This window comes from Papilio polytes, unplaced genomic scaffold (assembly GCF_000836215.1).
Source record: "Papilio polytes unplaced genomic scaffold, Ppol_1.0 DF824169.1, whole genome shotgun sequence".
NCBI classification, from domain to species: Eukaryota; Metazoa; Arthropoda; class Insecta; order Lepidoptera; family Papilionidae; genus Papilio; species Papilio polytes.
The window spans coordinates 3,952,278-3,978,249 of NW_013525035.1; the positions used below are offsets into that span (position 1 = coordinate 3,952,278).

The window sequence follows — 25,972 nt, forward strand, 5'->3', positions numbered from 1 at the left end:
GAGCCCTGCGCCCTCGCCCTGCGCCAGCACGTAACGATCGTTCTCGCTGGCCTCTCACTACCAACGAGAGATCGCTCCGAGAACAGGTGTGCTCTGCCCCAAGCCTGCAACTATTAAATCCCTCTTACACCAGCTCGACAATCTCACCTGACAGACGGCGTGATAATTCCATTTCTATGAGAAATCTCATAGACGCGTCTGCGCCTGACTTAGAAAAATAGCAATTGATAGGAAAAGTGTTTTCTTTCTATTCACCTCATGAAGCGCCTACGTTATACGCTACGTGATGTTTAAAGCTTTACAAATAATATTTCCATCAACTAAATCACTTCAGCTTATTTGTATAATAGTGAAAAAACAATTTTCTTACGTAGTACATGTGACGCCTCTAGCGGTGAAAAGCCAAACTAAACCAAAATCTTAATAAGGCTGTTATTTTAATGAAAATCTTTTAATGAATAAAATTAAGGGCAGATATGCAAAAAAAGCTTTAATCAGATGGACATGCTAATGATTTTTATTCAGTAATTTTGAAATTTGCATTGAACTGAAAAATAGGTCAGGTCGAGTACAATTACTCGTAATTAAAAATCTTGTTTTTACTCAGTTCTCGTACTATTCATTAGTAAAAGATTTTTTTTAATTAAGCAAAAAATTCAACACTTTTTTTTAAATCTTTTACTTATATTAAATGATATACTTTAGTTATCATTTTTCATTCATTGGAGTAGTTGCTTAGCGAATCATACTTGTAGCTCCATCTATTATCAGTCTATTAAAACTAAGGCACGATATTTTCAGATTCCTTTTGAAAATGTTAAAAGCTATTTTGCGCTCAAAAGCCTTCAATTTTTTGCATTTAGTTTTAAATTCTATTTATTATTTACTTCGACAATGTTAATAATGTTTTAATAACATTATTATTTTAAAAAGAAAATAATAAAAAACGTTCAAATAAAATAATATGATTTATTTTTAAATTAAAACGGTCATTTACAACTGAGCATAACAATGAATCACGCGAGAATTTTATTATGGGCCGACGTCAGCTGATGTCTAGGGGAGGCAGCTATGGTCCTATTTGAAGTATTTTTTTTATTTTTACATTTTCCGTTTTTTTAAGGTAGAGGGGAATACAACTGCCCTGTGGCGACGTCTATAATTATTAGTTTAACATTTAAAGTACAAATAAAACTTAGTAACAATAGAAAATTACTTTAACAAATAACTTGTAAATGATTATACACACTTAAAAAAGTCAATTTCAAATTCATTTCTAGTCTTCTGTACATTTGATTAAATACGTTAAAACAATTAAAAAAAATCCGATTTATACAAATAAAGATACATTTTACATTTACAAAAGATTATTAAATATACAATTTGTACATAAAATTACATTAATTTGCAAATATACATAATAATAACAAAAAGACAAAAACTAACAATAAATTTTATTCACTACTATTAAAAACACAAATTACAAAACAAACAGAAATCATTTATGTAATTTTATTTTATTACCCGACTGACAAAGTATGTAAGTTTTCACGTGGGTTTGTATGTAAATTTCATTATAACAGCCTATAGCCTACACTTCTGAACAGATTCTGACGAATAAGGTGGTATTCAATTCGATTTCTTCTTTTTTTTAACATAGGGTGGCAAACGAGCAAGCGGCTACCCGAATCCGCCAAAATGGCGAAGTGACCGCTGCCCATACATCCGCGATTGCAGACGTGTTGCCTACCCTTATCCGACGGAGGAGGAGACGCACATAAAGAGGATATTACCCCTTCCTATGCATCTCCTCCACTGTCAAATCCACCTTCCCTTCCCATTCTCTTCTTATGAGAAAAGGGTGGTAAGGAGTAAGGGAAGTAAACACGGAATTACTTCCACTTCACGCCTGTCTTCTGTGTGGTCGTGGTATTACACCGGGCGTGCCGGCCCATTCGTGCTAAGATGTTAAAGCGGGCACTACCACTGTAAAAGTGGTAGTCAGAGTGTCATAGAGTCACATCGGGACAAAATACCTACAATGGACGTGATACAATTCCAAAAACATAATGAAAACGAATTCAAATCCCAGTGGCTGTTTATTTTAGAGTATCTGTTAGGATTAGTCCGGTATTTTGCTTTAAAAATAATTTTAGGTAAAAATAAAAATAAACATTAAAAATAAACCAAATATAAATAGGAACAGAATTTTGTGCTGAAAATGATTAGCTTGCTAATTTAACAATGTTTTTGTGTTTCTTTCCCATGGATAGATTTTAATATTATGGTGATATCTGACGTCAGAGGTCTTTAAAAATATAGCCAAAAAATTGTTATCATTGTTACTCTTTCCTTATTTTATGAAGTTAATGTTTATTTACCTTTTTACTAAGAAAAGAGTTCAATGTTTTATTAGTTAACTAAAGTTGTTTTTTTTAAATCCGCGATTAACAGTTGCCAATAAAATCTTTACTAACATTGCGATTGGTGTTTTAAAATCACAGATACATTAGGAATATTAGGAATTAACGAACTTTAATGTTCAGTAACTTTACTAAATTGACAATTAATTTACCCTAAGGAATCATACATTTGTGTTGTCTTTTATTATAAAAGTTGACCCCACAGTAAGAGAAAATAATACGCGTTAGGGTTTCAGTGATGAATAGTCATCAGTAAGAGCCGCTAAGTGTAGTTTAAGTATTGAAATGCAAAATTATTATTAAATCAATTATCTTTGAATTACAGAAGGAATGGATTACCATCAATAATATAAATGGACAGGCTACAAGCCGCGGTATTTATAAGAATTTTATTTTCGCCATTTTAGCGACGATGATCACAGTTACCGGTAATGACAATTCGAACATTAACAGCGTTTTAATTGGAACTAACAAGTTGGAAATAAAAAATGTAGAAATCAGTTACTAGGGGTCAACTTTGAATGGTTATCTGTTAGAAGCTAAAAACCGCATAACAGCGTTTTACTAACTGCCTACAAACTACATAACAATTTATATACATTAATTCTCATATCACATTCATTCAAAATACCTTAAAACTAACATTTAATCGTCTGTCTCTTTCACACTTTCAAAATTCTTGTATAAACATATTGATGTTGCCATCTCTTTCATCCCTATAGATAAATAGAGATAAAACATATTTCAATACAAGTATTTCGTCAGTGGAATTAAACTATGATTGAATTTTATTTGGAATTATACAAGAAAGTAATTTCTTTCTTTTATTACTCAAATGTTAAATAAAATATGGTCCACGGATAATTATAGGAAATTAGTGAATAAACTGTTTTTGTTAATATAAAAAAGGTTTTATTACTCCTGACATTTATAAATAGCAAAATTCTCTCATAAATTATTGCTATTTAATATTAGGTGACTACAATAATTTGAATTAAAAATTGTCATAAAAAATATAAGTTTAAATGAAACAAAAAGTATATTTGGCTATTTTTATGTTGTGTCAATTTATTTCTATTATATAAATCGTAACAAAAAAACAAACTAAATTTGATTTTGATAACATATCTTTAACAGTATGATTAACAATGTTATTTCATTCAAATTTGATTCATTCCACTAAAATAGCTACATTTTAGTTGGTTATTAAAACCTAAATAATATAACAATAAATTATTTTAGGCCTCTTAATACTAAATTGCTTTTATTGTACTCGTAGCTAAAACTAATTGCTAAAACTAAGCGTAAGTCTATAAACATAAAACTAAGAACTTTTGTATATACATATCGTAGTCAAAACCGAGATTTGTCATACAACACAAGTATTGTTCTATCCAAACTTAAAACTCGCTCACATGTACATAAAATAACGCAGTAATTTAGATATGAAGTAACAGCTAACCACGAGCCTCTATAAATTTTGAATCTTATTATACCTTAATTATTAAGAAGTGGGAGGTTCAAGAATTTTAAATTACAATCATATAAGAACTTTGTACTGATTATTTTGAGGTTTTAGTACAATATAAGGAAATAACTAAATTTATCGATTTTGAAAACGATATTTTTATTGATGGAAGATGTTTAAATTTTCCTATCACATTTACAATCGAAATATCGTCCCCATACTGTGATATATTAATAAAAAAAATATAAATACAAATTATTTACATAATTTACTATAAATGCTACAATTGGCGATTAACAATCGATATGAAGTCATGCGCGAACAAAGTACATCACTATTTCAAAGTTGTTTTTCAGTCAGATTGCGTGGAACGGAACGTTTTTTATAATCTATGGTTTAACGCAAGCTGTCACAAACATAAACCAAAAAACCAGAGAGTCATTTTTTAATATCATTTATTGTCTACAATGTCGAAGATAAAAACGCAATTTTTAATTAAACCACATTTTTTTTGGGTTTTATATCACAGGTAGCAGCGTCCATAAATATGGAAAGGGTTTATCCTTCCCCAAATTCCCAAAACACAATAATAAAAGGAATATACCGGATTAACAAAGTCCAATTATTTCATTTTATACCTTTAATTGGCACTGAATTAATTACAAATTAAAAAAAAAACTGTAAAACTACAAAATACTGTAAGGGTAACACTATAATTCCAAACGTCAAACACATTTTTCCTTTATTAGTCTTAAATTTAAAAAAATATTAAAAACCATTTATCCTTTGGTATAATCCAATCTATCACTCGTAATAGAAGCATTAAAACTTTAAGAATATCTCATTATTTTGGATATTTATTTAACCGGGTACATTATTTCCGTATTGCAGACCGAATATAGACAGAATAACAAACGCAAGACCTAGGAACACTGACCCTAAGAGGTCACCGAGCGCCGTCAAGTAGGGGATAGCTGCATTATCTGGATCCTTCTTCCTCTTCCACATGAAATGAATCAGCATATACGCCAAATATAAAAGCACCATAACCTAAAAATACAAATAAATTATTGTAAAAGTTGAACTTGTGAGGTAGAGGCCTAATTTTAATCCTTCTCACTGTCTACCCTTTTCTTATAGACAAGGATAGAAAGGGTAAGTGGATGAGACGGTGGACGAGTCGTAAAGTAAGGGGACGTATCTTTGTTCGCGTCTCTGCCTTCGTCAATTAAGGGTAGGCAACATTTGCAACTGCGGATCGCCATTTTGGCGGATAAAGGTTGCCATTTGTTAGTTTGTCATTTTAAAATACTAAAAGTATTTACAAAGTTCAACATCTTAATCCGTTTTGTGATATAAAAAGTACAAATTTCAACATTTTCTTTCCTGTTTTAAAGGCATATAGGTGGATTTGTAACAATTTAGCTTCTTGGAGAAGTATATGACAATCACTTTTATTTTGAGCCACACAAATCAGCTGTTTTGTAACGTTCTGTAAGAGTGGTTATCAGTTTACCTACTACTGAAGGTCTAATTTAACCACGGGCGTCGCCAGCTAATGACTTAGGCTAGTCATAGGGGTAGCTACAAAAATTGGTCTTTTCGCGACGGTTTTTTCATCTCTTATATATTTTTGACATCTCTAGAAGGAGACACCCCTCCCTATCACTTGTCCAATTCCAATCCTTAAACAACATTATCATTGATTTAAAACAGAATGTTTACAAACCTGCAGCATGGAGCACAAGAGGTATGTCAAGCCGAACGCAAATTGTATACTGACGAGCCCTTGATAGATGAAGTCTGCGACTATCATGAACACGACCTGCCCGCAAAGAGCCAGCACTAACAGCATACGAGCCACTTTAGCTGCAGCAGCTGTAAAAAACATTAATCCTATTAAGGCAAGGCTTCACCAAACGCATCTTTGGAAGCTTGGAACAGGATACAAAGATTTGATTCGTGATATTTTAGTATGTAACTTCATTCATTTAACTAAAATCTACTTATACTCACTTCCAAAGAACAGCGTCTTCCATGGCCATTCTACTATCCTGGTGTTCTCAGGCAATATGCCGAGGATAGCCGTCTGATGGAGATGCGTGGTCAGCCTCGAAGACTGCACGCATACCAGGTTACCTCCGATACCGTTTACAATCGGCTGGAACACTTCATAGCCTTGGTACTTCTCGACAGCTTGGTCCAGAACTATACCACCAATACTGAAAAAGATAATTCATTTTTAAACAAACTACCAAAAGATTGTGAAATAGGCAATATTTTTATGGTGTACTTATTTTTATTTGAAGGTAATTTAACATCAATCTTAGATAGATTTAATTAGTCTTTATTCCAATTCGTTAGAGGAAGAATCGATTTCCAAATAGATATATGCGCCGAGAAAACCTCATGCATAACCTATAAATTCTGGAAAATTCTAGAACCCACGAACGTGCAGATAAACCATTAATTACAGATAGAGGTCGCTACAGACAGTGTCACTGTCAATGTCTGTTTGTTCACGTGTTTCTGACGTTGTTTACTTTATGCCAGCCGTAGTAAGACATTATATTATAAATATACACTTTACTCTAAGACATTATAGATATACTCTTACTAACTTAACTGGCCCGGTAACTATTAACAATTCATACCCAGTTTGATATCACAAGAACTTTAACATAATACTAGCTGTTCTCCTGCGACTTAATTCGCATGAAATTATGAAAATTGTTTTATTGATTACATTTGTCAAATTCAATTGCAAATGTCAAAATGACGTGATGACATGATGACAAAGTGTGGCAATTTTGCTTCCTTGATGTTGGCAGCAACTTATGGTCTCTTTCCCACATTAGAGTTTTTATCCAAAATATTTACCCCCTAACTTTAATGGCGTGAAAACATATAGCCTAAAGTATAGATAGTTATTTATTTCTTGTGTACTAATTACGATATTCTCAACAGACCAAATAAGTCAGTCACACTACAAACGTGAAACACGTTGAAACATAATTGTTTCTTTGATTTGTTAGTTACGGTTTCTAGAAGTTATTGAATCAGCTGTATTATTTAGACTGATGACGTCATTTGAGTAAAAAACAACGTGATTAAATGTACAAAGTCAAAAGGTTTTAGTACAAAGTGCATTACGTGATGTAATTTAAACACTTAATCTTTGACTTCAGACGTGATATTAACTATTTAATGGGGATTTCCAAGTTTGAATCAATTATTTTTTAAATATCTTTATCTATACTATTATAATAAAACGTAAACATACATTTCTTTGTTGCCTAAGATGTCAACACTTACAACATATTTTTGAATATTCCTTTTTTTAATAAAAAGCCCTACACTTGCGTCACGCTTTAGGCTACATATTTTAACGCCATTAAACTTAGAGGGTAAATATTTTGGATAAAAACCCTAATGTGGGAGAGAGACCATAAGTTGCTGCCAACATCAAGGAAGAAAGGTTGTCATTTATGGATTTGAATTATGACATTTGACAAACATAAACAATAAAACATAGTGACTTTAATTTAATACGGATGAAGCCGCACGGTAACAGCTAGTATGTAACAAAACTACTAGATTACTATTCAAAGTATAAAAATATACAAGACTGTAAAATAGGTACAAAGCGTTATTACATAAGCATTATTTTAAAATCAAGTAATCTAATAATTACAATACATCTAATCTTAATAAAAATATTTATTTCCTTACAATTCAATTACACTATCTAATTGTCATAAAATAACAATATGCTATCATAACTAATCATTATTTGTTGGATTTTAAAAGGAAGTCGTAAATAATGTTTTCAAAGGATAAAGTTAAAAGCGTTGCTACATGACTGGTATAGTCAAACAAACATAATTGGCCAGACAGTAACGGTTTTTTTATTAAAAGTAGCAAACGAGCAACACTCAAAACAATACTAGAGGAACTTTAGATATGTTCCCGTCCTTTGAAAGGCAACACTCGATTTTTAAAGGACCCTAAGCAGTTACGGTTTGTTATCAGAAAACATGTAAGACATTAGCTTAGAGGTAGACCTATAAAGAAATGGATGGATTGCGTGAAAGGTGACATGATCAAGAAGGGAGTTATTGAGATGTCGTACGATAGAGTTATGTGGAGGACAAAAACCTGTTACGCCGACCCTACGGGAGTAGGACAAGGAGAAAGATGATGATTTAAGTCATTTACTTAGAAAATCCCTCATAAGACGATATTTGTCACAAAAAGGTACAGTAACAATTTTGATTTTTAGATTGACCTGTGAACTGATTTTAATATCTTTTCCTGGCTAGTTAAGAAATTATACTTGAAGGTAACTTACCCGCTGATGAAGAGAGCAGAAATCACAGGAGTCCATCCAGTCATCAGCACTTTCTTGGTGTACTTGTTCCTCCATACAATGAAGACCCAAAGAGGCAGCAAGCTGTAGTACACGCACATCAGAGCTATCGGTTGCCATAGAGATATTTCTGGAAAGAAAACAATAAAACCTTGTAATTCTACCAAATTTGAATTTAACTAAATCATTCGTTCAAATGCAATATAAATACTTATGAAGACTACATCAAAAGTGGTACATCGTTGAAAAATATAACTAGTATTCAGAAAGACAAGAAAATTAAATTAACCAGAAACATTAAAGAAGCAAAAGTTTACGATCACACTGCATGACAGTGACAAAACAAGGTAATAACAGAATTTTTAAGGACTTTTTTGCATATGATCTACCAAAGAGTAGAAAAATCTCAGAATTCCACTTCCAAATAGGTAAAAAACAACACAAATTGCATAAATTTCAAGACGATACACATTAGTATTGTTAAGAAAATCACTAGACCATTGACATAAGTCTCTTCACTATGACAGCTGTCAATGTCAATGAGACGTAATAGAATAGTGCGCCATTCTGGCGGAGTTAATTTTCAGTTTTATTACGCTAATTATATTACTGTTTAAAAATACATCTAAATTTAAACAATAACAGAAACCTTTACTTACTTATCTGATCGTACATGTATTGCGCGGTGACAGCAAGCACTGAGTTAGACACAATATCTCCGATAGACGCGGCCAGCGGTGTCGCCACATTGTCTGGATTCACTTTAAACTTCTGCGATCCGAAGATTACTAACACCATTACGAAATCTGGAAGAGAAATTTTATTATCAAACGAAACTTTAAACTCTGTCAGATTCTTCTAGAGTTTCTATATATTTAAGATCTGCGAGAAAAAGATAGGTCTATGTTCTTTTAAGTTGGTCTATGTTCGTAATTTAGCTGTGCAGCTTTCCCTTCCAGGTAAAAGAGTTAAGGCAAACCGAAAACAAGGTGGAAGAAAGGTGCGCAGAGACATGTCTGAGTGCTAGGTTTAGGATCAGGCAGACTTAGGTACAGTTCACTGTTTAGAGCCGCGGTATCAAGAATGCAAGTTAGCCTAATGATCGCCGAATTTTAAAAGAAGATGGCACTTTAAGAAAAAGACTAAGACCTAGCGAAGTGGGGAAGATTGATAAAGAAAGCCGACATCACAATATATTGGACACCGGGTAGAGAGAGAGATGCTTTAAATCAGTAGCGGTTTCAGCGACAATAGCATCCAGGGGAGGGGAATTCTTACGTGGAGCCCCTTTTTATAAACAGACATGTCTGTAATTATGTCCAATGTCCTGGACGGTTTTTAACGGCATCCTTCTTTAACGTCAAAACTTCTTATAGAACGTTTATCTGTATTATGAATCCTGGATTAAAAAAGCAAATGCCTACTGGTAGTCAATATCAAAATCTGTTTGCTTGTATACACTTTGAAGGTAAAACAGACTGACTAACCTAAGACGAAGCACGTTGTTGTCGCGGTGAAGACAGCAGAGGCGATGAGAAGCAACACAAAACTGCCGTTGAATGCTCGGTCGGTTATTGCGTTGACCACTATAGCGAACATTGAGACAACCGTAGCAGCTACTATTGCTTGTACCTAGAAAGATAGAGATAAAAGTTTTGAAGAGTTATAAGAGATATAAGAAATATAACTTAAAAACTGCACTTAGGGTATAGATAAGCAGACTTTGGAGTATATCAGAGCACGAAGAAATTATAGTTGAGATCAGTATTTTATTGTCAACAAGTTTGTGTTTTATGATTGTACTAGGCTAGTGTAGTTTATGGTAGACTCCGAGATTCTCAATGGGAATCTGTTGTTCACTTCTAAGTTTATTTGGCTACATACTGAGGTACCAACTAAATGCATTATTAATGAGGTCATCAAATATGTTAATCACTTGGAACATCACACTAGTCTGTGCAGAACATAATTTTATGTGTACCGGGGCATAAAGGGATACGGCAGTAGGACCTCCTAGATACATACTTTGGGCTCAATAGATAAGCTTTTGAGGTCCTCTACAAAGCTTTTGATACGTCTACTAAGAATCACTTGCATGAGCATTTACCTGAACTAGTGATATGTTTCCGACAACCATAGAAATGACTTCCCGTGGCGTTTCCATGTTACCGAGATTTGCTTGCGTTGATAGTCGTGATGCGAGGCACATGTCCAAATTACCTAAGGACAAACATAATAAGAAATTAATTTAATTCTTTCATTTATATTGTCATCTCTTATATTAACTTTAAAAGAATTGAGATAACGATATCTGTATAGTTGTTTTTGCATAGAAATTTATATTCATGTTAATATTTTATCTTACTAAAATTAGTTACTAGCTTTCGCCCGCGACTCCGTCCGCGTGGCATTAAAAAAAACAAAACTAAGTAGCCCATTTGTTTTTCCAGCTTATCCTCTACATCTATATCAAATTTCGTCGATATCCGTTCAGCCGTTTAGGCTACAAACTCTAACAAACATCATACTTCATACTATAATAATATTATAAATGCGAAAGTTTAGATGGATGGATGTTTGTTAGAGTTTGTAGCCAAACGGCTGAACGGATCGTGATGAAATTTGTCATAGATTAGTAAGAATATATTTCTAATATAACTGACCGTAACCACAGCGTTCTTATCGAGCCAGATAAGTCCGTGGGACTATAATTTAGCCTATCGATATAATTTTATTGCATGTTCGTTTATTTCCTATTGAATCACGTGCTGCAGTACTTGTCCTTGTTATTTATTAATGAAATATTTTAATCAGTAGACAGATTTTGTGATTACGTCGTCTGGAAGCTTAGTATTATCAAAATGGTATTTAAAACATAATTTACGACATCCTGGAAACGCAGTTAACCGATAACGTATTGATATGCTGTAAATAAAACTTATGTAAAAATAGGTTTTTCCCGAGAATTAACTTCGGAAGTAGACTATGTTCAAAATCTGTGTTGTTGTTCAATAACGGACATGTTAAGCAGTTTTAAAGATACTTAGTAAGAAATATCCATCCGTCCATGCACACTTACAATATTTATAACATAAGTAAGACGAATAAATTTTTTTAAGTCAAGACGAGGACACGAAAATATGTTTTTATAAATTGTTACTATAGGGTCTAATTCTATCTCTATGTTTTTACTATATCATACTAGCTTTCGCCCGTGACTCCGCCCGCTTTACTCTAGCCTATGTGTTCTTCCAGACTATCCTGTACGTCTATGCCAAATTTCATAGAAATCCGTTCAGCTGTTTAGGCTACAAACTCTAACAAACATCCATCCGTCTAAACTTTCGCATTTATAATATTAGCATGAAGTATGAAGTATGACACTAGCTGTTACTGATTGCGTCCGCGTGGAATTAAAAAAATAGCCTATGTTACTCACTGATTATTTAGCTTTTTAATAGATGCAAAAATACAACTCTTTCCTCTTTATTATATTAGTATATATTGTATATTTTATCGTCACATTAGTAACCCTAGATCAAAATAGGGGGGAGGAGCTGCTCACATAAAAGTCTTATGCAATCTATCCTGTCTATCGGCTTTAATTAGCGTAGTAACATAATTATTTATTTTATTAATCCATGACGGTATTAACAATTGAATATCTCTATTATTGTTATAAATAACAATAATGAAAGTCAAACAGAAATAGAAACCGGAAAACAAAGGATCAAAATAATAAGATAAATCATTCTTGTCATAACATTAATTGTTTACTTTCACACGACTCGTGTAATTAATGTAGGTCCTGTGTCATTCTGATACGAGTAATTTATGTCACCGACAAACTGTAAACATCGTTCGTTTGTCAATTTACTAGACAGTCGAACTAAAGACCGCGCGCACCTTTGATAAACTATCCCATAACTGTTTAGTCGCGCTTTGAATCCTATGTCTCCATTACAAAATAAAATGTACATTGTCACAATATAATTTTGACATAAGCAATTGATAACCTGACACATTTAAATAACAAAATAATATTTTAGTGCGCATTGGCAGAAATCACGAATTAAATACACACAGGGTATGATTTTATGTTTTATGTGCTGGATTTTTGTGTCGAAAGTAGAAGTGTTTTTAATTTAAATTTAAAAGAGTTAACAGATTTCAAATTTCTAATTGGAGGTGGAAGGTCATTCCAGCACTTAGTTGCGGCAAATCGAAAGCTGCCTCGGAAGGCAGCCGTATGGTACGTGGGGTAATTAAGTCGTGGTGCTGTCCTAATGCAACGTTGTGAGAAGGTTAACTTTTCATATAAATAAGAGGGTTCGCCTGATTTGATTACTCCAAAAAGCAACGTGGACATGTGTAGGGTTCGTCGACTGGCCATGTTCATAAGGTTGTGCCGGTTAAGAAAGGGAGAGACATGAGATCGCCGTGGGACAGAAATATAATCGTCTGTTTTGATAATTTTGTCACTAATAGAGCTTCTTTTTACTAACTTTTCAGGCTACGCTAGGCTATATTTAATTATCTTATGAAATGAATCTCTGAAATCTACAGGAATTATCATGTAATTTTGTACAGAAACATATACATAGTAAGTAATTATCTTCCATTTAACAAAAGGTATTTCGCAATACTCCCTTTCTAATACAATAGAAAGTACTTGAAAAGATAACATTGTTATTGTATATCTTAAGAGCTTTGTTTTATTGAGTTTGTCAGTTTTAGTTATTCTAAGATAATACTCTATATATTTACAAAAAACAATTCAAACTTTCCTTGATAATACTTGAAATTAAATAAGGTGAAAACTGAATAATTTTAAAACAATATTTTGTAAATTACGACAATAACTCACTATGAAACAACAAAACAACTTACTAAATATTAAACTCTAGAATGTTCTTTTCTTACTTAATTCGTATGTAATATAAAGTCCGCTACACACCTTCAGTCTTAACTGACCAGTTGGCATGTACAGTAACTCTCAGTAAAATTTTAGACTTCTATTTTTCTATATTACAAGGTAGCAAACATGAGAGCGGTCATCTGAATTCGCCAAAAAAGTGTAGCGATCGCTGCCCATATACATCCGCAATTTTTCTTCCGTTGCGAAATCTAATCAACTGAGAGGGAGACGCACATAAAGAGGTTAGTTCCCCATCCTATGCGCCTCCTCCACCACATCTTTTTCCTCCCATCCTTCTCGTGCAAGAAAATGATTGGAAATAAAAGGGAATAAAATAGGGCCTTCTAGTTTTGTCAACTCAATTATTTATCTGTACAGTTAAAACAGAAGGTGTGTAGCTGGCTTAACATTGCAAACAATACAAAACAATTGTCTATAAATTACATACATGACGTTTCTATCGTAATGGTAGGTCTTTATTATCGAAACACTTCTACATATTGCTATCTCTGTCTAACTCTTTGAATTAAACAAAGATGGCAATACATAGTAAGTCTCGCAAGTACCGGATATAATTTTATGAGTACCCACAATGTCATGTACTCATACTTATTTTAAAGGACATAGTTTATTGTTGTGACAATTGTTTCGAACTTGAATTAAGTGTTAACATGTATTATTTTCTAGTATAACTTGTCATTAAACATTAGTGTGACTAAGGACTGAACTTGTAAGGGTCCGTTCAGATAACCTGGAGCGTAGAACAGAGCAGATTTATATAGCAAATGAAAAAGAGCTTTATGTTATCAACACAAGAGTTCATTATACATTTCATCAAGAAAAAACGGACCCTAATTTGACACAGATAGTTCTGAGGTCGATATTTGAATTTCGAATTTCATATGTACAGAGCGTTCGTGAAACTAAACTATCGCACAACTGTAGTCTCGCTTTGATTCCTATGAGCTTATATGGAGGTGGGCTTTTCGATTTTTAGTTGTGCAACTAAACAGTTGAATTGGCTGCAAAACAATCGACAATCGCACAAAGATTGTCGATTGGTTAGTCAAGGGTGTGCGCCCGATCTTATAAGACGATTTTATGCCTCGTCACCTCTAAGATTCGATTCTAATGATATGCGTATGTTATGTAGAATATTTCAGTATTGCAAACATAAGAATTGTATTAAAACAACATACCTTTTAAACCAGAGAGGGACGGCACTAATACAAAGATCGCTGATACATTTTGAAAAACTTCCCAGTTCTGAAACCAATACAAAATATAGATTAAAAATTATACAATTTATAGTAAAACTACTGGATAAAAACATTAGAAATGGCAATAAATATATTAAACCCAACATTTTATTGAATACAACTTCGCCCGCGTGAAATTAAAAAATATAGCATATGTCACTAACAGATAAATTACCATTCTAACAGTGAAAGTATTTTTAAAATCGGCCCGGCAGTTTTTGAGTTATTATTATAGTTATTCAATACATACAAAAATACAAATCTTTCCTCTTTATAATATTAGTACAAACAACTATTTTCTTACAATAGTAAGCATATAGAATAGTTCCATAGCATTCTCTTATCTTAATTACATTCATGTAATTTCTAAAACAAACGTCCATTATTAATTGAAAACTGATGGATGATATCGATAAGTTGATAGCAAGTGCACTACTCACTAGTTTACCGTTTTCGATAATAGATGGCGCTTTTTTAAATAAAGCAAATTTAAATCGCTTATAAATCTGATAGCTGTTCTCGTGCGGCTTCATCCGCATGAAATTGTAATTGTCAAATGTTAAAATTCAGATGCGTAAATGACAACCTTGCTTCCTTGATGTTGGCAGCAACTTATGGTCTCTTTGCCACATTTGGGGTTTTATCCAAAATATTTACCCCCAAAGTTTAATGGCGTGAACATATATAGCCTAAAGCGTGACGTAAGTGTAGGGCTTTTATTAAAAAAATAATTTTTCAATAATATGCAGTATTTGCTGACACCTTAGGCAACAAAGAAGTGTGTGTTTACGCTTTATTATAATAGATTATGCGCTTTATGATTATGAACTGCATAATCTAAGATAGCAATAAGAAAAGTACGAACAAAACGAATGCTTAAAAAAGATCTGTTTATATTAACATTCGCGACAAATTTTGCCTATTCTTACATATTACACAAACAAATTTAAAATCATGTTAAATGTATAAATCATTTCCTACATGTTTCATGTCAGTTTGTAAAATATTCAGATCGATTTAAAAATGATAAAATTAGCAATTGATCGGTAACTCGGTACTTACTCTGACACTCCCGAGAACTAAGCCGGCTCCGATAGTCCCTGCGCCTGCGATGAAGAAGGGTACAGCCACTTGCATTAACGTTGTAAACCATCTTTCTTCTTTCTTCTGCAAAAAAAGAAGAGTTTGAATAAATACATCTATAACAAAAGCTGTATTTGAGCGGTTGATAAAAATTCGTCAAAAACGTGATAGAAAAAAAAACGATTAGGCAATAAAAGTTCTTGCTAAGTAGACCTTAAAGGATATATCAAGAATATTTAAGTGACAGTCGTTAGAACATATTCGTAACGTTATCGACAAAACTTGTATGAGATTTGTTGGCGTTAGCTCTGTTGAAGCTATGAACGTAACGGAACGTTCTCACGAACATTTGTAATAATCCCCCAGTGTGTCAAACAATGAAATGTAGTTTCGATGTCAAACAGATCAAAGCACTTCCATTCACAACTAATTTCTCACGGACTTTGACGCACATAATTTCTCCTACGCAGTTAAAGAATCCCAGCGTTCGGATATATTGTTAACTAGCTGTTCCCGTGCGGCTTCTCGCGCATGAAATTATTATATAAAAAATTTATTTTATTGTTTACATCTGTCAAATTATCAATTACAAATGTCAAAATGACAACCTTGCTTCCTTGATGTTGGCAGCAACTTCTAGTCTCTTTCGCACATTAGGGTTTTTATCCAAAATATTTAGCCCCTAAGGTTAATGGCGTGAAAATATATAGCCTAAAGCGTAACGTAAGTGTAGGGCTTTTTATTAAGAAAAATAATTATTCAAAGATATGCTGTAATTGCCGACATCTTAGGCAACAAAGAAGTTTGTGTTTAAGCTTTATTATAATAGTATAGAAGTGTAGGTAATGTTATAGATTCATCATAATTTTAACCGCATGTTTTACATTTAAAAGCAATGTATTTCATCATTTTTATAGCTTTTGCCAGCGACTCAATCCGCGCGGCTTTAAACAATTATAATTGACTATCTGCTACATCTATGCCAAATTTCTTAAAGAGATGTCGAGCCGTTCTGTTGATTAGGAGCGTCGGTGGCTCAGTGGAGGAACGTCGGTGGCTCAGTGGTTTAAACACTTGACTTGTAATCTACAGGTCTTGGGTTCGAATCCCGCCGTGTACCAATGTGAATATCGGTTTTTCGAATTTTCATATGTACATTATTTAACCGACGTTCTTACGGTGAAGGAAAACATCGTGATGCAACCTGCACATATCGGCGAAGAAATTCAAAGATATGTGTGAAGTCAACCAACTCGCACTGGGCCAGCGTGGTTGACTATGGCCTAGTCACCCCTTATTAGGTTAGGCTCCGAGCCCCTCGGTGGGGACGTATAGTGAGCTGGTGATGATGATGATGATGTTCTGTTGATAATTTCTAAAAAATATCCATCGAGACATCCACTCTCGCATTTTTATTTCTAACTATAAACAGTATAAAACAAAGTCGCTTCCCGCTGTCTGTCCCCATGTGTAATGTAGAAGACAAATATGTCGTAAATACATTATCGTATCAGTATTGAACCCGTGCGAAGCCGGGACGGTTCACTAGATACAAATATATACTAATATTATAAAAAGGAAAGATTTGTATTTTTAGATTTTTGTATGTATTGAAATAACTCAGAAAAAGTACTAACTACTAAACCACAACCTATATCAGTGAGTAATAGGCTGTTGTTTATTATTTTTGACGGACGAATACGCGAGCAACAGTTAGTAATTAGTAAAAAAGTATTTATGTATAGGTTCAAAGCAGTGGAGTTAAGTCGCAAAAACATACGTGTGTTAATTGTAATGGAAAACAAGATATGTTTAGTTAAGAAAACAGTTATTGTTAGTTATATGCACAATAGATGTCACGTTTTGAGGAAAAACGATGAATAAGACGTAAAATAAACCATCCTCGGTAAATAAAATAATACATTAACAACGGTAATGCCACACTCAGTCATAAATGTTACTTATTTTTTTTTAAATAAAATAAGGTGGCAAACGAGCACGCGGCCACCTGAATCCACCGAAATGGAAAGCGACCGCTACCCATAAACAACTGCAATTGCAGATGCGTTGCTTACCCTTGATTGACGGAGGAGGAGACGCACATAAAGAGGACATTTCCGTTCCCTTCCTACGTATCTCCTCCACCGTCAAATCCACTTCCTCTTCCCAACTTCTCCTTGTAAGAAAAGGGTGGTAAAGAAAAAGGGACTTAAATTAGGCCTCCGGCACCACACTCCTCAGACGAAACACGGAATTGCTCCCATTTCACGCCTGTCTTCTGTGTGGTCGCGGTATTACACCGGGCATGCCGGCCCTGCAGTGCTAAGATGTTAAAGCGGGCTCTACCACTGTTAATTACTAAATGCACATCTGAAAACAAACTATCGCAACTGTAGTCTCGCTTTGATTTCTATGAGCTTGTATGGAGGTGCGGTACTCGATTTTAGTTGTGTGACTAAACAGTTGAATTGGCTGTGAAACAATAGACAATCGCACAACCATTGTGCTATAGTTTAATCAGGCGTAAGAAAGGTTTAATTGAACAGTTTTTATTAATTATCATATTTATCAGTAGCAGCTTTAAATCGGATTTTGGTTTTTATAAGCGATATAATTGTAAAGATACCCGAACAGATACGAACATGTTTTTTAAAACAATGTTCAATCAATAATGTACATCACTATTGATAAATTTAATATTGATTTATATAATCAATTTATACAAATCTTTTATAATCTTAATTAATTACATACATACAGTTAAAAACATTGGAGTGTCTGTAATTTTATCATATTTCGTACACATATTTGTGTTATAACGAAAAACCAATTTCTGTCTGTCTGTTCAAGTCCGCAATTGTCACCATTATATCAAAAAAAATCTATTTAAAACTAGCTATTGCCAGTGACTCCGTTTCTTAATTTACATATAGTCATTAGTTTTATAAATAAGTTTTTATGACGAAACTTTTACTGGAAGAACATATCATCAACTTGCCCTTATCCCTAATGGAGGGTCGGCACAATATGTGCTGCTTCCATACATCTCTATCAGTCGTCATATCTGAATCCACTCCTTTCTTAAGCATATCCTCTTTCACACAATCCATCCATACTTTCTTCGGTCTTCCTCTGCCTTTGTAGCCATCCACATTCATTCTTAACACTTTCTGGTTTATGTCCCCATCGTCTCGTCGCATATGTCCATACCACGTTAACCTTTTGCTTCTCAATTTCTCCACCACTGGCTTTTGCTGGAAGCACATATGTGAGGTTGTAAATTAACGAACGGAGTTACTGGCAACAGCTTGTTTTAAATAGATTTATTTTTTCGATATGATGGTATCCTGTATATAAATTATTGACTAAGCGTAATATGATATTAAAGAGATACAGTTATCTATATCGTGTTTCTACACGTGTTTTGGTATTGGACTTCGAGTTCACGTGGCAATTTTTGTGTCTACCAACAAGAGTTTTCATTAAACACTAGGTATTCCCGTGCGGCTTCATCCGCATGAAATTATGAATTTAAATTAGTGTTTACGTTTGTCAAATTATCAATAGCAAATGTTAAAATGACAGGACATGACAAAACTTGGCAATCTTGCTTCCTTGATGTTGGCAACAATTTATGGTCTCTTTCCCACATTAGGGTGTTTATCCAAAATATTAACCCCCTAAGTTTAATGGCGTGAAAATATACAGCCTAAAGCGTGACGTAAGTGTAGGGCTTTTCTATTAAAAAAATGATTATTCAAAAATATGCTGTAATTGCTGACATCTTAGGCAACAAAGAAGTGTGTATTTACGCTTTATTATAATAGTATAGATGATTACAGGAAACGCGAGTGTTGCGTTTTTTTACAACGGTTTTGATATGCTAGTCGCTTTAGTTGTGCTAAGTAGTATTACAACTTACCCCTGACAGTGGTTGTTTCTCAGCGTCGGTCTCTGGGACCTTTTTCTCTGGATCACCTGGACTTTTCAGATCACCGTTAGAGTTTATGGACGCCATATTGAAAGCGGTGTCAGGACAGCCAATCTCATCTGGAACAAAGAACAGACATTATTAATGTTGTATCATTCTGTCTTTAAATGCTAACAAGCGCCCTTAGTGTAGATTTAGAACGCGCACACCTTTTACTAAACTACCACACAACTGTTTAGTCTCGCTTTTATTCCTATAAGCTTATACGAAGATATGCACACTATTCGATTTTTAGTCATGCAACTACACAGTTGAATTGGCCACTAACTGTTTAATTTCACAAAACAATCGAAAATCGCACTTTTAGCATAAAACATCTACTCTAAGGGGTTTTCTTACTGATTACAAATATACAGTAGTTAAAGCTGGAATATAACATAGTAACTGAGTGTACAAACCTATATTCTTAAAAACGGAAATATTGTATTCCTTTTTTAAGAAAATTGAGTTAACGGTGAGCAAATAGATTAACGTGGAGACATCATTCAGATGTGTATCTATCGATCTATTTTTTTTTATTTATTTTTACAGGGGGTGTTATCATAAATCTTAAACAAACAAAACTTAATTAACTGACTGTTTTCTTGAACAGATGTCGGCCAACTTAAACACAATCCCGGCCTCGTCCGTAGACGGGTAAGCCAGGATAGTGTTTAAGTGACCGATCAATCTATTTAAAAAAGTTATTTTGTAACATACAACCACGGGAATAATAAACACAAATCTATTAAAAGTAACGTAATAATCAATTTATAACATCTTAATACGCAACAAAGGATTATACGCGTAATTTCACATCAGTCATTATTAACAGATATTATCGGACATATGCGAATTTTAAAAATAACATACGAGACATGAGGTAAGTATTGCATAACTAAAATACTAGGATTAGAATTTAATAGTGGTAGAGCTTTCACAACTTCGCACGAATGGGTTGGCTTTTATAATACCACGACCACACAGAAAACAGGCGTAAAGTGTAAGCAATTCCGCGTTTCGTCTGATGAATGTGGTGCCGGAGGCCTAATTTTATTCCTTTTTCATTACCACCCTTTTCTTAAAAGGAAAGGATGGCATGGAAAAGTGGATTTGACGGTGGAGGAGACGCATAGGAAGGGGAAATGTCCTCTTTATGCGTCTCCTCCTCCGTCAATTAAGAGTAGGCAACGCATCTGCAATTGCGGATGTTTATGGGCAGCGGTCGCTTTCCATTTCGGTGGATTCAGGCCGCTTGCACGTTTGCCACCGTATATAATATATAAAAAAAATTAATAACTTCAACTGCTACGTCATGTCAGCCATGACCTAATCAAAGTTAAGGACACTTCAAAATTCCATATCTATGAGATTCTTATTAGCTTCGCGCTCGAGTGCATTTGATATTGTGAGTTGATAATAAAAACTCTTTGTTTACAAGAACATTATTTTCTATCAAAAACTGCGATCTAAAAGATACCAGACTTAAAAAGTTGAATCTGTTTTTGTTAAACTAATCCCCACTTGCTCTGAACCTACCCTAAGTAAGGGATAATTAGGCCCAGTGCAGGTTGACTTCATAACTTATTCCATAGGATGTTTTCATTTATTATTACAACTTCAAACATATGGAATTGGAAACTCGGAAAACACTACATGGCGGGATTCGAACCCAAGATCTATAGATTACAATTCAAGTTAACTCCTGAGCCACCGAGGTTCGATAATTATGTTTAAAAAATAATAATCAATCAGGTTAACAAACTTTTTAATATTTACTTTTGTAGAGGCCGCGCACGTGCCACGTGACAGTTATCGCTGCACGTTGGACACAAATATGACCCAGAGATTGTCGCCTATAAACAAATGACAATCAAACTTACAAGGGCATAATATCCACTTAGTTACAATATCGTTTTAGTATAAAACTAGCTGTTGCCCGTGACTATTATGATAATAAGTTGCATATAATATGCCCGTCTATGTCAGCTACCCTTCAGTGAAAGTACGGTCGAAATCGCCCCAGTCTTTATGGAGATTGCCCGAAACATACGTGGATTACGGATAGATAGACAACAAAAAAAATATGATTTTGTTATCTCCAACGCAAATATATCATTTTCTCGAAATCTGAAAATGTTCGTTTAATCTTACAAACAGACATTCCAATTTCATTATATGTATAGATAGATACAGATCATTTTGTCATAGAATTATTTCCAGATTATCTCATTAAAAGATATTTTATTTATTCCAGTCTGATGAGGAATATAAAACTCCTTGCTATATTGAGCACGAAATTCCGAATTTCAAGAAGGCGATTGAAACACCAATCCTGCCCTCAGATTCATTTAAACTTAGTTAGACTATAATCTTATCGCTAATTATTGGTTGAATGATAACAAATGTACCTATTTATAATATGAAATTTCATGATGAAATTATGTTTTGAAAATGTTGTTTATTTTAACATATGTTATTGATATAAACGTAAGCTATCAATCTTGGATTCTAACCTATGATCTACTCGAGATCTCAGTTATTTACTATAGTAAAATGATTAGCTTACTATCGTCCCTGATGAGGAATCAAAGTCGACCCTAAGTTACAAGAGACTAAGCCATAGTCTACACGAGAAATTATGCGGGTTGACTTAACACATATCTTCAAATTTTTTTACCTATAAGTGCATGTCGTATCATAGTTTTTCATCACCTTAAGAATTACGTGTAAATAATGAAAAATCGACAATCTGTAAACACATTGGTTAAAGGCGGGATTCGAACCCAGGACCTGCAGATTACAAGTCAAATACATAACCCCTGAGCCACTAATATTGTCACGTTTGTAGTTAAAATCTATTATGAAACTTAAAATTTTCACTGAGAATTGCAAAATATAGAAATACCTACCTTGAAAATAATCGATTTGTTCGGTGTCAATCGATCAAGGTTAGAATAATTGCAAATATAGTTACCCAGAATAATATAGCCGTCCATTCTTCTCCAATATTTTTGGATGGCCATCTCGACGTGAGCACCGACGTCTACAAGCGACATTATCGTGTAACAACTATCTTCTTGCAATAACAAAGCCAGACTACCGATTCATTGCGTTGGGATCAACGAAAATCAATTGCGGAATAACTATTTCCTTATGAAAAACATTTCTGGTTAGTAACTAATACGCAACAAAGATTAAGTTACAAATGTCAATAAATACATTTAACGGAGAACGCGAAGAAGGTTGTAATCACATTTTTTAACAATATTAATTGGATACGATTGCAATTTACAAAGTATAATTAACATAAAAACACACTTTTATAATTAAATCTATCTGTGACAACGCGGTAAACGATTTTGAATTACATTTTTGGTTTTAAAATAAACGAAGAGAACTCCAACTGTCAAACACGGCACAGATTATACTACGAACGTCAGATGCAATACTTTTTAGAGATCGCGAACAAAAAGTTTTTAATTTATTTGACAATGTTTACAGTGTGCTGGCATACTGTAAAATGAATACATTCACTTTTAGAGCAAAGTTTGAATAACAATCTCCAATGAGGGTCAAACGATAATAACAAATTACCCAGTTTGCTTTTAATAATGAACTTTGTTTGTGCTAAGATAAGGTAACTCTCATGTGTTGATTTAATGACTGCGTAATTAAATAGTCAGATTGTGTCAGGAAAGTTTTTTTTATGAACGAAGTTAAATATTAATCTGCCGAGATAATTCATAGAATTTTATGTAATTTTTATTTGTACAGATATTTTAGGGTTGTCAAAGTAAACTCAGAATAATTTGAAATAGTGTGTGCTCATTTTTTAACTGACTTGTGAAGTAAAAAATTTAAAAGTTGCGCGCAAATGTCGCGCGGTTCTCAGCTTCCAGTGAAAACAGATACTAAACATAAAACAGAAGTTTTTTTCTCGTTTGAAATAAAACGAATCACCATACTTTAGCTACAATTTAAAAATGCTCCATAAGTATTGTTTAAAAGTTTCTTAGAAAACCAATCCGAATTTTTTACGTAAAAATAACAAAATCGCACTTAGAATACAAAGATCGATTCGTTTTAAGGAATTTGACTTTAAAATTGTATCAAAAACTTAGGATGCATTCGTAAATACTATAAAGATAATGTCTTAACTTAACATTTATGCCAGTTTTCGGTTGTTTTAATTCATAAAACGTATTGTCTCAATATTGCTATCAGAGTATTCGATATCGATACAATTGCAGATGAATGGTTGACAACACTATTTGTATTGTTATCGACAACAGATTACGATTCTTAATAGATAACAAACTTATTTATTTTGTCGACTATCACTTGGACATGTTTGTTAGAAGATTTATCATAATGATAATTATTAATTAATAAACATTTTCATGTATTTAAACATTCCAGGTAAATTAATTACAGGTTAACATTTTTTTTGGTGTTTTCGTCTCCCTCATTCTTGTTGGACAAGAAAGAAACAACTATATTTACTAGTGACTAACTGTTCCCGTGCGGCTCCACTCGCATGAGATTATTAAAATTTGATTTTATTACTTACATTTGTCAAATTATCAATATCAAATGTCAAACTGACATAACAAACCTTGGCAATCTTGTTTCCTTGATGTTGGCAGCAACTTATGGTCGCTTTCCCACATTAGGGTTTTTATCCAAAATATTTACCCCTAAGTGTAATGGCGTGAAAATATATAGCCTAAAGCGTGACGTAAGTGTAGGGCTTTTTATTAAAGGAAGAGTTATTCAAAAGTATTCTGTAATTGCTGACATCTTAGGCAACAAAGAAGTGTGTGTTTACGCTTTATTATATTAGTATAGATTGCGTATTGGTCCAAATTAATCATATTGCATAATATTTTTTTAAATAAAAATACAACTTGTCCACATTATGACTTTCACGTTCCTGTTCGCGCAGTTTCCTTCACATAAAATGTTTAAATGTTTTTAAGTTCTAAGTTCAGGTCATAAATAATTGAACCTTTGAGGTACAGTTACTTAAAATTAGCAATTTTCTAAACTACAATAGTTGTATTCAACTTCCGTGGTATTTTCCTAATTCTGTATATAATTATTGTGAATCTAAACTGCGGTATTAAAAAGCCATTTACATGTAGGAAATGGTTGGTGTTTATGAGTTAAACGTAGTAAAATGGCATCATTATAAAAAAAATGACTTTAAGTTGACGCAGAGTCGTTTATATATATTTTGTTATACACAAAACGGATCTTGATGAAACTTGGCATTAATACATAACAAAATGTGAAAGAACGCATAGGCTATTAATTTTTATTCCGCACTGTTTTAACCCTTTCCAATGGGAATAAATGGCAGTCAACAAATCTTACTAATATTAGAATTTAGATGGATGGATGGATGTTTGTAAGAGTTTGTAGTCTAAACCGTTGGACGGATTTCGAATTTACTTTTTTAATGTTTATTCGATCATTCTGCAACGGTTCAACATATCTTATTGAAATTTGGCACAGATATAAAACAAAATCTGAAGTACGCATGGGATAAGCTTCATCTCCGAGAAATGTCCGGTTCCCGAGGGATACGTAGCTTTTTGTTATTTATATAGTTGGTATGTTTTCTAATACCACGCGTACGAAGTCGCGGGCAACAGCTCGTTAAGCATAAAGGAGTCTAAACGAGACTAAATAGTTGGGCGTTAGTTTTGTCAAGGTGCACACGCACAAGACTAATCAAATAGATTTTATCTTTTTTATATAAATTTGGCGTTAAGAATTATCTATGTGAAACGCAAAATCGAAACATTTCGTCAGTCGATTTAGATTTTAATTATCGATATTATTTATTTATAAAATACTGTAACCATAGGTAACATCGTTATCAAAAGATTACCTCTAAGGCTGGACATACACGAAGTGCATGCACGATTTTTATCGATGACTAAAAGCGAGCGCAGCTTTGAGTAAATTATCGCGTAACTGTTGTGCGGTTGTCGATTGTTTCATCCCATTCTGTTGCATAACTAAAAATCAAGTAGCGCACCTCCATATAAACTCAAAGGAATCAAAACAAGACTAAACATTTGTGCGACAGTTTAGTCAAAAGTGCGCACGATCTAAAAACAAACTAAGTACTAACTAACTTTTAACAGTGGTAGTGCCCGCTTTAACATCTTAGCACTGCAGGGCCGGCACGCCCGGTGTAATACCGCGACCACACAGAAGACAGGCGTGAAATGGGAGCAATTCCGTTTCGTCTGATGAGTGTGGTGCCGGAGGCCTAATTTAAGTCCCTTTCTCTTTACCACCCTTTTCTTATAAGCAGAGGTTGGGAAGAGGAAGTGGATTTGACGGTGGAGGAGATGCGTAGGAAGGGGAAATATCCTCTTTATGTGCGTCTCCTCCTCCGTCGTATAAGAGCAACGCATCTGCAATTGCGGATGTCTATGGGCGGCGGTCGGTTAGCCATTTTGGCG

The 25,972-nt window shown here is 33.7% G+C and overlaps 1 protein-coding gene across 2 annotated transcripts in view; it reads right to left on the reverse strand.

Moving 5' to 3' along the window:
• Window positions 1–3,547: 3,547 nt before the first annotated feature.
• Window positions 3,548–25,972, reverse strand: part of LOC106111440 (solute carrier family 41 member 1-like) — a 43,235-nt gene continuing 20,810 nt past the window's right edge. Inside the window, exons 1-11 of one of the 2 annotated variants that reach the window (XM_013293536.1) lie at window positions 22,468–22,994; window positions 19,443–19,570; window positions 15,500–15,604; window positions 14,378–14,444; window positions 10,368–10,480; window positions 9,748–9,892; window positions 8,920–9,066; window positions 8,243–8,390; window positions 5,908–6,113; window positions 5,621–5,769; window positions 3,548–4,941 (exon numbers count right to left, since the gene is read on the reverse strand). In XM_013293536.1, coding sequence (XP_013148990.1) covers window positions 4,753–4,941; window positions 5,621–5,769; window positions 5,908–6,113; window positions 8,243–8,390; window positions 8,920–9,066; window positions 9,748–9,892; window positions 10,368–10,480; window positions 14,378–14,444; window positions 15,500–15,604; window positions 19,443–19,570; window positions 22,468–22,549 — 1,479 coding nt within the window. In that variant the 5' untranslated portion in view covers window positions 22,550–22,994 and the 3' untranslated portion in view covers window positions 3,548–4,752. Of the gene's footprint in view, window positions 4,942–5,620; window positions 5,770–5,907; window positions 6,114–8,242; window positions 8,391–8,919; window positions 9,067–9,747; window positions 9,893–10,367; window positions 10,481–14,377; window positions 14,445–15,499; window positions 15,605–19,442; window positions 19,571–22,467; window positions 22,995–25,972 lie in introns of those variants that run through there. The other variant, XM_013293535.1, reaches the window with a different exon arrangement.